A 16,707-nucleotide genomic window follows, 5' to 3' on the forward strand; every position below is an offset into this window, starting at 1 on the left:
TGTAAATATTTGGCCTCTCCACAAAAAATGGAAGATCAAACCTCTGGATCTACTTCATCTCAAACACCTCTTCAGCCCGAATCTCTAAAACCCACAACCCTCGACCACAAGATGAAAAACATCTCAACAAGTAGGCAAGTTCAGATCTTTTGCTTAATTTAAAAATGTAAATACTTTATCCAATTTGGGGGTGTTTAACAGAACCTGCCTTTGCAATACAATTCAACTAACCAGGTAAGCGTGAAAAGGAAACACTCAGCTAACAGATGCGCTACCTCCTATAGCTGCTAAGTCCATCGAAGACTGCTTTTAAAACTCTTTCCACTGAAGTGCTCCTCTTGAAGCATACTAACTCATAACTTAGAGGGGACAGCCTGAAGCAGTCATCAAAAGCAGGTTTCTTGGAGGCTTACCATTTTAACCTAATTTAATTAACTTATTTTTTAAACAAATTCTTTTTTAAGCTTATTCGTTTTGAGAGAGAGAGAGAGACACACACAGACAGACAGACACAGCATGAGCGGAGAAAGAGAGAGACAGAGACAGAGACAGAAACAGAGAGCAGGCTCTGTCAGCATGGCTCCAACTCCGAAACCATGAGATCATGACCTGAGCTGAAATTAAGAGTCAGATGCTTACCGCAGGCACCCTGTGGCTTACCATTTTAATTTTAAAAATCCGAGTAAGTTTGGCATTCTAAAACATACTGACATTTTCTTTACCAAATTTTTTCCCCTGTATCTTGAGTTAAATTTTTGCTCCAAGCAGATGGCTTTGCAGATCCCAGGTGTATAAACTCCCAGGTGGGAAAAGAGACAGTGGACGTAGGTAGCACAGTAATTAAGAGTATAAACATTAGAAGGAGAGAGACCTGGATTCAAATCCCAGTTCTGCCACTTACTAGCTATGGGACCTTGTATAGCCACCCATTTAGCAACAAATACTTGAGTTTCTGGTACAAATAAGGCATTAACCTAGTCACTGTGAATAGTAATAAGAAGTACAGATATGCTCTCTGCCCCGTGGAGTTTACAGCCTGGTGGACCGATTATTATCTCTGTGTTATTCCTGGTTGCCTCGTCCTTACCTCTCAAAGAGTTAGCAAGATTAAAGTAGGTTAGTAACATGTTGAAAAGACCTACACATAGTAATAATTCCATTTGCATTATACAACTGTATCTTAACATTGAGTGAGGCTGAAAACTATTATCTCATTTTTTAAAGATTCAGCAAATAGTTGAAAACTGGACCTACCACTGCCTGTATCTGTACAATGACAAAATATCTCTTGAAAGGTAAAAACCTGGAAGACTTGTTGTCTGTTTTCATATTAATAAAACCAGTTTTACTAAATTTCATCAAATAGTAAGATTAAAAAGAAGGAAAACATCTTTCTGGATAGTTTACTTTTGAAAATGCTAAGGGGTGCCTGGGTGGCTCAGTCGGTTGGGTGGCCGACTTCAGCTCAGGTCATGATCTCGCAGTCTGTGAGTTTGAGCCCCACGTCTGGCTCTGTGCTAACAGCGCAGAGCCTGGAGCCTGCTTCTGATTCTGTGTCTCCCTCTCTGTCTTCCTCTTCCCTGCTTGCTCTCTGTCTCTCTCCCCCTCTTTCTTTCTCAAAAATAATAAACATTAAAAAAAAAAAAGAAAATGCTAAAAAATACCTTATAGGAAATGAAAAAGGAATCTACATGATACAGGATATTAATATTAGAACACAAATCAAAATGTTACATACCATTCAAGAGGTTCCATCAAATACATAAACCTCAAACATAAAGCAATCCTATTATTACTTGTAGAGTGGCACAGAGTATCTGGAGAATCGTCATCAATAACAAAAGCAGCTGATTAACATGGACTGAGTTCATACTGTATACCAGCATCTAAACTATTTACTCTGCATGCACTTTCTCATCATATACCCTTCTCTATAAACCAGTAAGACAAGTACTATTTTTATTTCTATACTTATATGAAGCAATTGAAACTTAAGAGCAATTAAGCTGCTTGCCTAAGAACATGTAACTCGTGAGTAGCAGAACTAAGATTCAATGGGGCGCCTGGGTGGCTCAGTCGGTTAAGCGGCCAACTTCGGCTCAGGTCATGATCGGCGGTCCATGAGTTCGAGCCCCGCGTCGGGCTCTGTGCTGACAGCTCAGAGCCTGGAGCCTGTTTCAGATTCTGTGTCTCCCTCTCTCTGACCCTCCCCCGTTCATGCTCTGTCTCTGTCTCAAAAATAAATAAACGTTAAAAAAAAAAATTAAAAAAAAAAAAAAGAACTAAGATTCAAAATTGGGTCCAACTCTGGGACCTAGACCCCAAGCAACTACAGTAAGCTTCCCTTGAGAATTTAAAAGAACAGGGACGCCTGGGTGGCTCAGTTAGTTAAGCATCTGACTCTTGATTTCGGCTTAGGTCATGGTCTCCCAGTTTGTGGGATAGAGCCCCACATTAGGTTCTGTGCTGACAGTGCTGTGCCTGCTTCGTATATTCTCTCTCTCTCTCTCTCTCTCTCTCTCTCTCTGCGCCTCCCTGGCTCTTTCTTTCTCAAAACAAACAAACAAACATTAAAAAAAAATTTAAAACAACAACTAAGAAAGGGGCACCTGGGTGGCTGAGTTGGTTAAGTGACCAACTCTTGGTTTCAGGTCAGGTCATGATCTCACGGTTTGCAATCTGAACCCCGAGTCAAGCTCTATGCTAGCAGTGCAGAGTCTGCTTGGTATTCTCTCTCTCTACCCCCTCCACCATTCACACTGTGTCTGTCTCTCTCAAACAAATAAATAAGCTTAAAAAAAAAAAGTAAGAATGTTAAGTATAACCCTGTTAGATCAGCTTCACATCCACATCCGTTCCCAAACGCCTACAATGTCCAGATGACTGACATACTCAGCATTGAGATTAGAGCCGCAGATAATAAGGAATAATTACAGGGCTTTAAAGAGATAAGTATCATAGTAAAAAGGAAATCTGTAAGGAAGAGGCTAGTCAGGGCACTGCTGGACAATCTAAATTTGAGGTGGCAGAGGCCTGATGTAGGGTGACAATACTAAAAAGGGAAAAAAATTTTTTTCAATTATGGGAAGCAATGGGATTTGATGACAAACTGGATGCATGAAATAAAGAGAAACAAACCTAATAGAACCCACCAAAGTTTAGGCGGCCATGTTTTGGAGAACACAGAACTGCTAACAGATTCAAGAATGCTTTGGTTAGAGGTGCCTGGGTGGCTCAGTCGGTTAAGCGTCCGGTTTTGGCTCAGATGGTTCGTAGGTTCAAACCCCACATTGGGCTCTGTGCTGACAGCTCAGAGCCTGGGGCCTGCTTCAGATTCTGTGTCTCCCTCTCTCCTCTGCTCCTCTTCTGCTCCCATTCTCTCTCTCTCAAAAATAAATAAACATTAAAAAAAAAAAAAAAAAAGAATGCTTTGGCTAGACTAAGTCAACTTACCACTTTGTTCAAATTCAGGCCACTGGAATTTGGGTCCCGCCCAATGGCCCAAAGCAGGCAGTCAACATCTGGAATCGTGGTCAAGGTGGGATTCCTACCAGGAATTGAAGTAACCATGCAGAGTTCCAAGCCTGAGGAAGTCTTTTTAACTTCCTTGACCTATTGGCAAATAAAATTGTGTTAATTGAGGATAGGGAGAGAAGAAGGAAAGCAAAGAGGAAACTAGAATCCTTAACATTTAAAAGATCCCCACTGAATCCTACATGTGGATCCTCCATGCTGACACATTCACTTTTGCCCAAAGGCCACCAACATGGCAACTCCCAGGGGCCAAGACGGTTTCCTAAGGTGGCCCAAATCACCCAGCCAACGGCCAGAAATGTCAGCTGGAAGCTCGTGTCAACACCCTAACGCTTCAGCCTAAAAACAAGGTATTTTAGGAGTGCCTAGGTGGCTGAGTCGGTTAAGTATCCAACTTCAGCCCAGGTCATGATCTCAAAGGTCATGAGTTCAAACCCCACATCCAGCTCTTACTGTCAGTACAGAGCTTGCTTGGAATCCTCTGTCCCCTGTGCTCTCTGCCCCTCCCCTGTTCACGTCCTCACTCTCTCTCTCTCTCAAAAATAAATCCTTAAAAAAATTTAAAAACAAGGTATTTTAAACTGTGCCTCTTAAAAATGGTGATAAAAATTTAAGACACAAATATAAGCACAGTGACTCACAACTACAGCGTGGGGAGGAAATGGGCTGTAGTAGCATCACTAAGACACTTCCTCACACCCCACAAGTGATATTCTCCTAGATGTTCTTAATCAGAATGAGGAGAAGGTGACAGTCGAGTCAGAGAAGCTGGTGCATGTGGTTTAGTAAAGATCCTAAAGGGTGCTGACCCCACTACCAGTTTAGTACTTTTACAAATTCATAAAGCAAGTTCACATTTATTATTTTACTCGATAGGACCATCGCCGAGAGGGGGCAGCCATGGGAGAAAAATGCTTTTATAAGCCTAATGCTCCAGGAAAATTCTGAAATTTAGTGATTCCCTAAGAAGTAAAGTACTTTATAATTTGATCCATCTGCAAAACTCAAAAGGGTCTGCTTTAAAAATAGATTCCATAATATTATTTCCTCAAAATATAAACTCGGAAATTAAGGATGTTCAATAAGGCATTTGAGCACAAAAAAAATGAAGTTTTAGTTCTAACTAAATTCAACTACCAGATTTTTAACCTTTTATACCTTGGCTTCACTAATATATTGAGAAATACAGCTGTGTAGGATAAAGAAAAGAATTGGTAGTACTCTAGAAAGGGAACCACTGGTGGGGGTAGACACAGAGTTTGTGTTTATAAAACACTCAGGTGAAGCCGAAAGCAGAAAGTGTGATTCACAACATACAGAGGACCAAGGGCTATCAGCGTGACCTGGGCTTGGGCATACCTGTGAGTACTTCAGGACCTCTATGCCAGAATTCTCCAGCTCTTCAGTGCAGTTTGAACTGATAATTGAATCAAAATTTCTAAGTACCTGTATACAAACAGAGCCACCAGAGGGATGGGTGGTGGGAAAGGAATAAAATTTGATTAAAGATACGTTACATGATTCAAAGGGGCACCTGCACTCCAATGTTTATAGCAGCACTATAGATAATAGCCAAAGTATGGAAAGAGCCCAAATGTCCATCAACAGATGAATGGATAAAGATGTGGTGTGTATACACACACACACACACACACACACACACAATGGAGTAGTGCTTGGCGATCAAAAAGAATGCAATCTTGCCATTTGCAGCAACATGGATGGAAGTAGAATATATTATGCTAAGCAAAATAAGTCAGGCAAAGAAAGACAAATATCATATGATCTCACTCCTATGTGGAATTTAAGAAACAAAACAGATGAACATAAGGGAAGGGAAGCAAAAATAATACAAAAACAGAGAAGGAGACAAACCATTAAGAGACTCTTAAATACAGAGAACAAACTGAGGGCTGCTGGAGTGGAGGTGGGTGGGAGGATGGGCTAAAGGAGTGATGGGCATTAAGGAGGACACTTGTTGGGATGAGCACTAGGGTCTTATATATAAGTGATGAATCACTAAATTCTATTCCTGAAATCATTATTACACTGTATATTAACTAACTTGGCTTTAAATTTAAAAAAAAAAGATATGTTACAAACTTGGGAGCCAAGTATCAGTATCCTCCCTCCTATCTCTTTCTTCATTCACAGCCGTATTGTAAGTAGAGTTTTAATCTATTTTCCTACGTCACCACCAATGTCTGTATTACGTCTGACTTCACCAACTCCAGTTTTAGAGTTAAACAGGCAACCTTCAGGCTTCTACTATCTTTGCCATGTCCTTCTCCTCACAAACTTGCTCCTCTTTTCCATAATTATATCTTGGGACCAAAAATTCTCCTTCCTGTTTCAGTATTCCAGGGCAGCTTCCACTCTGATATGATTTAAGGGAGGATCTCTCTAGCAAAATCTCCTATCTAAGCAGAAGAGTCAAGAGCATGGCCTTGGAGATTTCTTTGTGACAAACCCCAGACAGGGTAAAAATGGGAGGTTTTGGGGCACCTGGGTGGCTCAGTCGATTAAGCGTCTGACTTTGGCTCAGGTCCTGATCTCACGGCTCTTGAGTTCGAGCCCCGTGTTGGGCTCTGTGCTGACAGTGCAGAGCCTGCTTAAGATTCTCTCTCTCCCTATCTTCCTCTCACTCGTGCACATGCACATGCACTGTCTGTCTGTCTCTCTCAAAATAAATAAACTTAAAAAAAAAAAAAAAGGTGGGAGGTCTTGAGTCATTCGTAGGATAGTTCTAAAACGGAGTTATACCAGGACAGGGAAAAGAGGGAGAATAACCCTGATGCATTGGGGTTTAGGGAGGGCAGGAAGGCCAAGTACAGATGCAAATGAGCCTATTTTCCAAGTGCAGGAATTATGCACTCTATTGGCAAACTGCTGCAGCTTGTTTCCTTATTCTCCCGGGGGTTAATTATATGACAAGTCTCAAAGGCAAAGAGAAAGTTCCTTCGAGTATATGTTGACCTGGGTTATCAGTTTCCCTTGTCTCCTTCTATTTGCTCAAATAATCAAGAATTAGAACCATAGCATCTGAGTGGTTAGGGATCTGATAAATCCTGTCCTCGAAGCATTAAATGACTTACCCAAGTCACACGCTTGTTAAGGTCAGTTAGATTCTTAGGCCAACACTCTTGCTATTGCCTCAAACCAGGTCTCTGAAAGCTCTAGTACTGTACCAAAATCCAGTGGTACTTCCATGATTAATTTCAAAATATAAAGTAACACTTCACCAGGTAAGACACAGAGGCTGCATTTTAGCAGAAAAAAACTGTTGACCCTTGAGCACACGTTTGGACTACATAGGTTCACTTATATGCAGATTCTTTACAGTACAATTCTGTAAATGTATTTTCTCTTAGGATTTTCTTTTTCTTTTCAAGTAAGCTCTACGCCCAATGTGGGGCTTGAACTCATAACCCCAAGATCATGAGTCACATGTACTCTACCCACTGAGCCAGCCAGGTGACCTTCTCTTAGGATTTTGTTAGTAACACTTTCTTTTCTCCAGCATACTTTATTCTAAGGATTTGATATATAATACACATACAGGAAGCGCCCAGGTGATTCAGTTGAACGTCTGACTTTGGCTCAGGTCATGATCTCACAGTCTGTGAGTTCAAGTCCCACATTGGGCTTGCTGCTATCAGCACAGAGCCTGCTTTGGATCCTCTGTTCACCCCCCCTCTCTGTCCCTCCCCTGCTTGCACTGTCTCTCAAAAATAAAACATTAAAAAATATATACATAACACATTTATGAAATATGGTAATTGACTATTTATGTTATTGGTAAGGCTTCATGTCAAGGTTAACAGGAGGCTATTAGTTTTTAGGGAGTCAAAAGTTACACTCAGATTTTCCACTGCACAAAGTGTCTGTACCCCTAACCCCCAAGTTGTCCAAGGGTCAATTGTACTGGCCTGGGCTTTCTAAGATCTTAGCTGACTCTCAGTTATGATGCTAATTAATAGTCACAAAACCTTGCTTGGTCTTAATTTCATCTATCAATGACATTTCAATAAGATGATCTATAAGCTGCCTCTATCATTATTATCTTTATATTGTGGTAAAAAATACATGACATTAAATTTACCAACTCAACCATTTCTACAGATACAGTTCCGTAGTGTTATGTATTTTCACTTTGTGGTACCACCCATCTCCCAAACTTTTCTCCTGTCCTTAGACAATTCCCCATTTCTTTCTGCACCTAACCCCTGGCAACCACCATTCTACTTTTTGTTTTTCTGAGCTTGACTACTCTAGATACCTCATGTAAGTGGAAATCACATCAGATACATCTTTTTGTGACTGGTTTATTTTACTTGGCATGATGTCCTCAAAGTTCATCCATGCTAGAGCATGTGTCAGAATGTCCTTCCTTTTAAGGCTGAAAAATATTTCATTGCACAGATATACACATTTTGTGTATTCATCTGTCTGTCAATGGACACTTGGGTTGCTTCTACCTCTGGGCTATTGTGAATAATGCTGCCATGAACACAATTGTGCATGTAGGTTTGGTAGGTTTTCTTTTAATACAAAGAATTTAGCAAATTTTTTTGACTGAGTGTTAATAATCTAACACTACCTCCTGACCATGTGAAACTGATTTCCAGGATAAGAAATTAACCCGACAGTCTGTTCAATTTAACTAATATTTATATTTAAGCCTGCATGTTTCCTTACTAAGGCACCTGATATAATCTAGCACTTCATGAAAAAAATACCAACCAGTTTGATGAAATGAAAATCATTATCATCTACTGGCAGCTGGTAAGGACATGAGGCCCAATTCAACAGCTCCTTTGTGGTTTCACACAGAACAAACCAACCAACCTCCACATGCTTTGGACCCTAATATTTAATGACAACATAGAATATTTTAAGTGTGGACTTTTAAAAGATTAACATCAAGCAAAGGGAAGGGAAAAGGACAGAATTTACCTTATCATGGCGTATCATCAGCGATGTCTTTGAACCCAGAGCAGAAAGAATCCCAGCTATTTCTACAGCAATGTAACCCGCACCGACAATGACGCTGCGACTAAAATGAGATAGAGGGTTAATATTTTTGTAAATAAACTTATTTTGGAATAGTTTTAGATTTACAGAAAACTTGAAAAGATAGCACAGACACGTCCTGTATACACTTCACCCAGTTTTTCTACAAGTTAACATCTTGCATAACCATGTATCAATCACCCAAACTAAGAAATTGGCATTGGTACACTGCTATTGACTAAACTCCAGGCTTTACTCAGACTTCACCAGTGTTTCCATTCATTTCCTTTTGCTGCTCCAAGATTCAATCCTGGATACTACATGGCAATTTTACATGGAAAATATCCCTTTGTAGAAGGGAAATAGATTGTTAGTTGTTAAAAGTTCTTTAGCCTCATTTCTTCAGAGAGAAAACAAAAAAAAACCTGACACTAGAGATGATACCTCATGAGGGACCTTTGCACCTAAAACTAAAACTGGCAACATGCTCACCACAATTCTTCCCTGCTCAGAACTTCTCCTTGATCATTATTCAATTCTACCAATCTTTGCAATAGGTTAAAGGCCAATTAAAGCAAGCCATTTAAGTTGTCAGGTCTGAATTAAAACTAGACTCCCTGCATAAATTTTGGTCTAAGAAGGCATCTTAAACACTAGATAAATGCTGACAGAGGTCAGAATCAGTGGTGGAGAAGGTGATCCTGGGCCTAGAGCAATGAAGGGTACTTCCAAGCTGCAGCCTACAAGGTAAGTGCGGAGCCATCCCATTCAAGGCTGGAGTTCTTGAACACTTTAAGCACAGTCCTCGAACATCATTATAACGCTTGGATAAGAAGTAAACCATCTGGGGGCACCTGGGTGGCTCAGTCGGTTAAGGGTCTGACTTTGGCTCAAGTCATGATCTCATGGTTGGTGAGTTCAAGCCCAGTGTTGGGCTCTGGGCTGACAGCTCAGAGCCTGGAGCCTGCTTTGGATTCTGTGTCTCCTTCTCTCTCTGCCCCTCTCCTGCTTACACACACACACACACACACACACACACACACACACTCTCTCTCTCTCTCTCTCTCTGTCTCTCTCTCTCTCTCTAAAAAATAAACATTAAAACAAATTTTAAAAGACATAGGCCATCTGGGAAGAACAAAGGAAACTCTTCTTTACCACCTTCTAATGGTAAGGTATCCATGTGGTGAGTCTGTGCCATCAGAAGGCTCTGATCTAGATAGAGGATGAAGTGTGAACCCAAATGGTTGCAAGTCAGCTTATCTCACAACCCAGGATTTGACAAGAGAAATGTCTACATAGCCTGGAAACCAATGAACAGTTCTTCTTCCAGTGCTACCTCCCTCTTTTCTACTATACTTGATCTCTTCTCCTTTCTTTGGGTCTTCCCTCCCCTTCTTCTTCCCCTTACCCATTTTTCTTCCCCAAACACTTATTATTACTACTTTGGTTAAGCATTGTACTAGGCGGGGTGGGTAGCAGCTCCCACCCTAGAGGAATTCCTGAGGGGAGACACGTGCCGGCATGTGCCAAAGCACAGAGTCACCAGTTAGTGTGTGCAGGGTCGAGGACTCAGAAAACACTCTGGATTCCTGAAAGATGAGCAGCTCCTACAGGAGTTGAGGATATTTCTAAGCAGAGGGGACATATAAGAAACAGGTGTAAACAAGCTAGCTTCTTCAGAGAACTGTGACCTCAGTGTTTTGCTCTCAGCTCCCAGAGGCACCTCTCTTCTACCTCTTACCACTTTAGTATCCCCCAGAAATGATCTTATATCCTCCAAGTTCCCAGAGCATGTCTCATCATTTATGGCCCTTGGAACGACTTGGACCACAACATTCCACAGGTCAATGCCCCGGCCTCCATCCAACCATAAGTGCAATGAGGGAGTGCCTGGGTGGTTTAGTTGGTTAAGCATCTGGCTCTTGATTTCAGCTCAGATTATGATCTCACAGTTCATGGGTTCAAGCCACGTGTCGGGTTCTGACAGCGCAGAGCCTGCTTGAGATTCTCTCTCTCTCCCTCTGTCAGAATAAATAAACTTTAAAAAAAAAAGCCCAATGAGGGCAAAAACTGAATCATACAGCCCATAGCACAGGGTACCTTACCTACAGAATCTGTTCTTTCTTTAATTACTTACTTACCAAATTAACAATGATAAAGGACTCTTACAAAAAGAAGAAAAAAAAATTGTTCATTCAGTTCCTATGTTCCCAGAGTCTTTTGTTTCTAAAATGCATACATTCATTTATTAAATTTGTATTGGTAGTATTAAAAATTTTTTTTTAATGTTTATTTTTGAGAGAGAGACAGAGTGTGAGGAGGGGAGGGGCAGAGAGAGAGGGAGACACAGAATTTGAAACAGCCTCCAGGCCTGAGCTGTCAGTGCAGAGCCCAACACAGGGCTTGAACTCATGAACCACAAGATTGTGACCTGAGCCAAAGTCGTACGCTCAACTGACTGAGCCACCCAGGCACCCCGCTAGAATTTTTTTAAATGTTTATTTATTTTTGAGAGGGAGAACATGAGCAGAGGAGGGACAGAGAAAGAATCCCAAGCAGGCTCCACACTGTCAGGGCAGCACCCAGCATGGGGCTCGATCTCGTGTACCATGAGATTATGACCTGAGCTGAAATCAAGAGTCCAACGCTTAACCAACTGAGCCACCCAGGCACCCCTAAATCATTTATTTAAAAATTTTTAATGGACAAGTATCTATAAAGAAGCTTCTCTGAGGGTGAGTCTAGATTGACTTACATCATCCAAACATGACAAGTCATGACCACATTTATGGGAACATTCTCACTTGTGTCATCATTCAATCCTAAAACCAAACAGTACAGGGTGGATCGTGAGGGAAGAAAAGCTGTTCTCTAACATAGTTGTATGCCCTGCAGACAGCAAATCTAAAAAGACTGTGCTTTTCTCAAAGCCAGAAGATGGCCTGATCCAAATATCTCAATGGGAGGTTTTCACTGCAGCTATGGAACTGCAGAGAAGCCCTCCTGCCCCTTATTAACTGTGGCTCCAGATCATTAAAGGTAAAGGCATAGACATGGATCATTAGTCACCCTCCACGAAGGCCTTTAGAAAAACACAGGATTAAGACCTCAACTGGACTGGCAGCACCACTGAGGGAGCAGCAGAATTGAGCAATACTGATTCCAGCGTGAGTGCTACTCAGAAGGGGACAAAGGCCAGTCCCTGGGCCAAAAGGGTCCCTCCTCCAGCCCCTACGTGTCCGTGCTTATCAGGAGTGAAAGGAAGCTCCCTCCATCTAGAAAACCTGCAACTGGCAGCTTCTTCAAATTAGAGAAACAATCTTCCTCAGTATATTTTTTTCTCTATGTATCTAAATCCATGACAAATTTATACTAAGGTTTTGGACAAACACACATAAAGGACAAATTCAGAAAACCTATTTTTTTGTGACAGTGACAAAGCCTTCATTCATGGAGATTCCCTTTGCACTAGCTGCTTTGGAAACCAGAATCAGTTACTTGAGACACATTATCACTTGATGCTGTATCCAGGTGAAGAAAGAAGATCATTTTAGGACTTTACTATTTATTCTCCAAAACCACCCTATATTTGATTCTGGTCCAAAAAAGTGCAATGAAAGATCCAAGTCGTTCACTGGGGTATTAGTGGATGAGATACCCAAAGTTGAAAAAAGAGAAGTAGGAGAAGACAATTCAAGGAATGCCTGCATTTAATGGTTGGGAAGGGGAGGAAGAAGAAATGTTAGCTAGAGAGACTGAGGAAGAAGGAACACTGAGGTTGGGAAGGAAACCAACTTACCCAGGCAATTCTTCCAGTTGGAAAAATCCATCACTGGTAATTCCTAGGCTGGCACCTATATAGGAAAATGCAATACAGATCACATAGACTGAGCTTCCTCTTGTAAAACGACATCAACGTTTTGTACAGGACCCGGACATTTTCTCAGCCATCACATTCTGTTTCAACAAGTTTTATCCAAGTTTCCACTTGGGAACCTCCCAACCCAGTCTTCCCTGAGTGCACATTTTTGTTCTGTCTAGGAATAAAAAAAGAACAGTAACAACCACCTTTAACATTTCTCTGAGGAACTAGGATCTTCTTGGCTGTCATGAATAGACTGTCTGTCAGCTCTGCTTCGCTCTCCTGCCCCTTGGCTCAGCCTCAACCCTCTTCTCCATTTTTCTTCAAAAGTTTCAACCAACTCTTCCCTCACTGCAGATGACTTCCAAATATCCTAGTTGTGACCTTTTCCCTAAGTTCCAGTCCCATATTTCTAACTGCCCTGTCATATAATTCTACTTTGCCTCAAACTCAGTACGTTTAGAACTAAACCTTATGTTCCAACTGTATCCCTCTCTTAAGTTCACCAGTTCAGTTAAATGGACCACCTTCCACCAATAATCCAAATGAAGTCCTAAGTTGTCAATCTGTGATTCCTTCTCTCAAGGGTCCGCCACAATATCTAATCACCCTGGGTAGCTCAGTCGGTTAAGTGTCCAATTTTGGCTCAGGTCACGATCTCACGGTTCGTGGGTTTGAGCCCCACATCAGGCTTGCTGCTGTCAGCACAAGAGCCTGCTTCAGATCCTCTGTCTCTCTCTGTCTCTCTGCCTCTCCCCTGAGCTTTCTCTCTCTCAAAAATAAATATTTAAGAAAAAAAAATTTTCACTTTGCTAAATTCAAGGCACCATGATGAAAGGACACATCCTGATTTCAGGTGTGATGAATACGCTTTTTGTAATGTGTCCTGAAATACAGTACCTGACTCTCCCTTCTCAGAGTCTGTTATGCCGGTTCTCTTCTCTGATGCTGGCATGGAACAGTGGCTCAGTTAACTGTCTGCAGAACTGAGCTTTTCCCGTATAGGTCAGATGCTAATGCTGGGCTTCGTAACCATGTCTTCACCCCCTGTACATTCTACTGTGACAGCTTCCTAAACTGATCTCCCTCCGCTGTAAGTCACTGTCAGATTAGTTTTCTAAAATTATCACTTAGATCTTGTCACTACCCTATTTATAAGCTAACCATTATTTGACCCAGTTGTCATGAATTATAGATTCCTTCACTTAACTCTGTAAGTCTCCACAATTTGGCCCTGACCCTCTTCCAGTCTCAGCTTAATGAATTTGCCCCCAGAACTTCAGTGCTGGAAAAACTGGTTGAATTGGCTGAATGTCCTTCGAAGACATCTTTATTACCCATTGGTTCTTTCGGTCTTCCTCTTCCTCAGCATATACCGCTCAGTGTGTGAGCCCCTTTCCTGGTAAGTTGTTTTGCTTTATGCCATCCCTTAGTAATCTGTCCCACCTGTGAACAACCCAAGGCTCACTGTCTAGAAAACACCATCTAGGGGAGCATCTGGGGGGCTCAGTCAGTTAAGTGTCCAACTTGAGCCAGGTCATGATCTCATGGTTCATGAGTTCGAGCCCCCGCATCAGGCTCTGTGCTAACAGCTTGGAATGTGGACCTTGCTTCAGATTCTGTGTCTCTCTCTCTTTCAGCCCCTCCCCTGCTCTCTCTCTCTCTCAAAAATAAAACTTAGAAAGAAAGAGAACAAAACTTGGAACACTTACCTTTTATTTCTTTGCATTTGTTTTTATTACAGGTTTTAAATTAATAAATGTATGTATCTTAAAAATCCAAAAAGCACAACAGAGCATCTAGTGAAAAGCAGAAGTCCTTCCCACCCTCAACCTCTAGGACCCTCAGAGAGTCAGCATGACAGGGCTTAGAGTATCCTTCCACACATATTCCAGTGTGTGTATAGTCTCCCTGCCTTTTCAGAAATTTCAGAAAGACACAAATTGGAGCATACTACACACGCTGTTCCACACCTTGCTTTTTTGACTTATCAATCCTGGAGACTGTTTCATATTAGGATGCTTATGTCCAATCTTCCCAACTAAATTTTAAGGTACTTGAGAACAGCATCTTACTATCTTTTATGGTAGTTGTTCTTGACCTTTTGGGAGTCATGAACCCCCTTTAAAAACCGGTGGCAAGTTTTGGATCCTCTCCCCAGAGAGAATAAAACACATAAATGCACATACGCTCAAAATTTCCCATATAAATTCAGATTGGTCACGAGTCTTCTGAAGCCAATCCAGGGAGAATACAGAATATGTATAAGCTATGATCACCACCCAGAAAGACCTTATAATCTAGTTGGGGAGAAAGACATGAACAATGTTTCTTACGTCAGAATAAGGCAGTATGTTCATGGCTCATCCCTGTGTGCACAAAATGCAAGAGCAAATATGACTACCTGAAAATACTTACTACTTTAATTCTAGAATTCTCTATGTAAGAAAACTGCACACAGAGGCTTAACAGGTAATTAAGTTTCATCCCTACAAGATTTCACTCCCTTGAGCAAAAGAGTAACTCAAGACCTGTCTTGTAAATAACAATCCACGTGACAAATTCAGGCAGATGACAATCTCTGCCATGCTGAGAAGGAAAGGAAGAGACTCTTTGCTGATTTTTCTTCCTGTGTTACTTGTAGTATGTATGCGTTTGGAGCTGGAAGAAATATCTTTCTTCACCCCATCACGAGCTACCACTTACCCCAATTACATCTAGGTTCTGCAGAGACTTTCTCTCATGGCTGTGTGGCCTTGTCCAAGAGAAAGAACTGATATAGGCAGATCCCCTGGCATGGCTTGTAAGGTTGAAGACAACAGTAAACTCCTCTTGACTCTTACCAACAAGCATTTGCCTTCAGAAGACTCACCAGGGATCTCGCTCTCCTGAGGACGAGAGGGCACGCCACCAGTGGCAATCAGGATGTGAGGAGCAGTGTATTTGTTCCCACTGACTTCTACTGTGGGCTTGGGATCACTTGTGAATGCTGCATGGCCATGGATGATTTCTATATGGGACTGGAAAAGGAACCGTGACATCGACATTAGCCTGGTCTCAACATAAAAACACCTGTGGCAACTTATCAGCTCTTTCCATTTCTCTACAGAGGATTTGGATTTTACATTTACCAATGCCAAGACAGCTCTCTAATGTTTTAAGTTTCTGCAGAACTTCTGTTAATTGATACTTAGGTAAGGGGGTTGCCAGTTGATTGCTGGAAGTGTACCTTAAGAAGATGCTATCTTGGGCCAAAATCCAGAGACTGAAAAATAAAAACATGTGCAAATCACCTCCACAAGGAAAAACGCTACATCCTTGTCCCCGGGAATTGAGGGAGAAGGTCTTCCTCACTTGCAATGAAATCACACTGAAGAATGGCGTGTCTGGAGGAGGGACAGAAGGCCGAGAAAGACAAAGGATAAAGGTGAAGGGAGTAGAGACAAAAGAGGGATATTTTGGCCAAGGAAGGAAAATGCAGTGCTTCTGTTTTCCTAAACAAAATGGAAGAACCAGAAACATGACAATGAAGTTCGATGCTAGAGATGTTGAGAATGCAGACTCTGGCATCCTCTGAGCCAGGGCCTCCATCTAGGGACTGCTGGCAAGCTTCTGAAGCCATGATACATGCATTGGCAAGCAAATGTGGGCGACTTACCAGGATAATGGAATCGTGGAAGCCTGATCACAAAATAGCATGTTTTAACATTTTGGAACATGCTTGGTTCTGAATTAAGTTATTTCCTCCTTTCCAAACAGCCCTTCAGGTCTGTTTTATAGATGCCCTGCTTTAGCCAAGCTGACTTGAGATCAATGCCAGAAGCCACAAGAGAAACCTTCCTTCAGAAGACAAAAAGGGTATGGGTCAACCTGCAATAACAATCATCTGGGGGAGGAACTGATACAATGTTTATTTTCATTTCCTAAGATATTTGACAGAAGGTTTCCTTTCCTCTTCAGAATTTGTGCATCAACTGTAAGTAATTCCTTTCCCATAAGGTCACACATAGTTAAGTTCTACGACACCAAGATTTGTTTTGTTTTGTTTTTTGCTGTTTTCTGAGTGATTTTCCTGTCTCTTCTGCAAAAGTATTTTAGCTTGCTCCATTTAAAAAAAAAAAATTGGGGGCGCCTGGGTGGCTCAGTCGGTTGAGCGGCCGATTTCGGCTCAGGTCATGATCTTGCCGTCCGTGGGTTCGAGCCCCGCGTCGGGCTCTGTGCTGACAGCTCAGAACCTGGAGCCTGTTTCAGATTCTGTGTCTCCCTCTCTCTGACCCTCCCCCGTTCATGCTCTG

General features: G+C 41.7%; 1 protein-coding gene across 1 annotated transcript in view; it reads right to left on the minus strand.

Annotated features, from left to right (window-relative positions):
- GSR (glutathione-disulfide reductase) overlaps positions 1–16,707 on the minus strand; it is a 45,067-nt gene that overhangs the window by 7,490 nt on the left and 20,870 nt on the right. The window contains exons 5-9 of the mRNA XM_019466835.2: positions 15,285–15,432; positions 12,350–12,404; positions 8,491–8,590; positions 4,894–4,980; positions 3,454–3,612 (exon numbers count right to left, since the gene is read on the minus strand). Of these exons, the coding sequence (XP_019322380.1) occupies positions 3,454–3,612; positions 4,894–4,980; positions 8,491–8,590; positions 12,350–12,404; positions 15,285–15,432 (549 nt within the window). The remainder of the gene's footprint in view (positions 1–3,453; positions 3,613–4,893; positions 4,981–8,490; positions 8,591–12,349; positions 12,405–15,284; positions 15,433–16,707) is intronic.

Source organism: Panthera pardus, unplaced genomic scaffold, assembly GCF_024362965.1.
Source record: "Panthera pardus isolate Hobbes unplaced genomic scaffold, ASM2436296v1 HiC_scaffold_13, whole genome shotgun sequence".
NCBI classification, from domain to species: domain Eukaryota; kingdom Metazoa; phylum Chordata; class Mammalia; order Carnivora; family Felidae; genus Panthera; species Panthera pardus.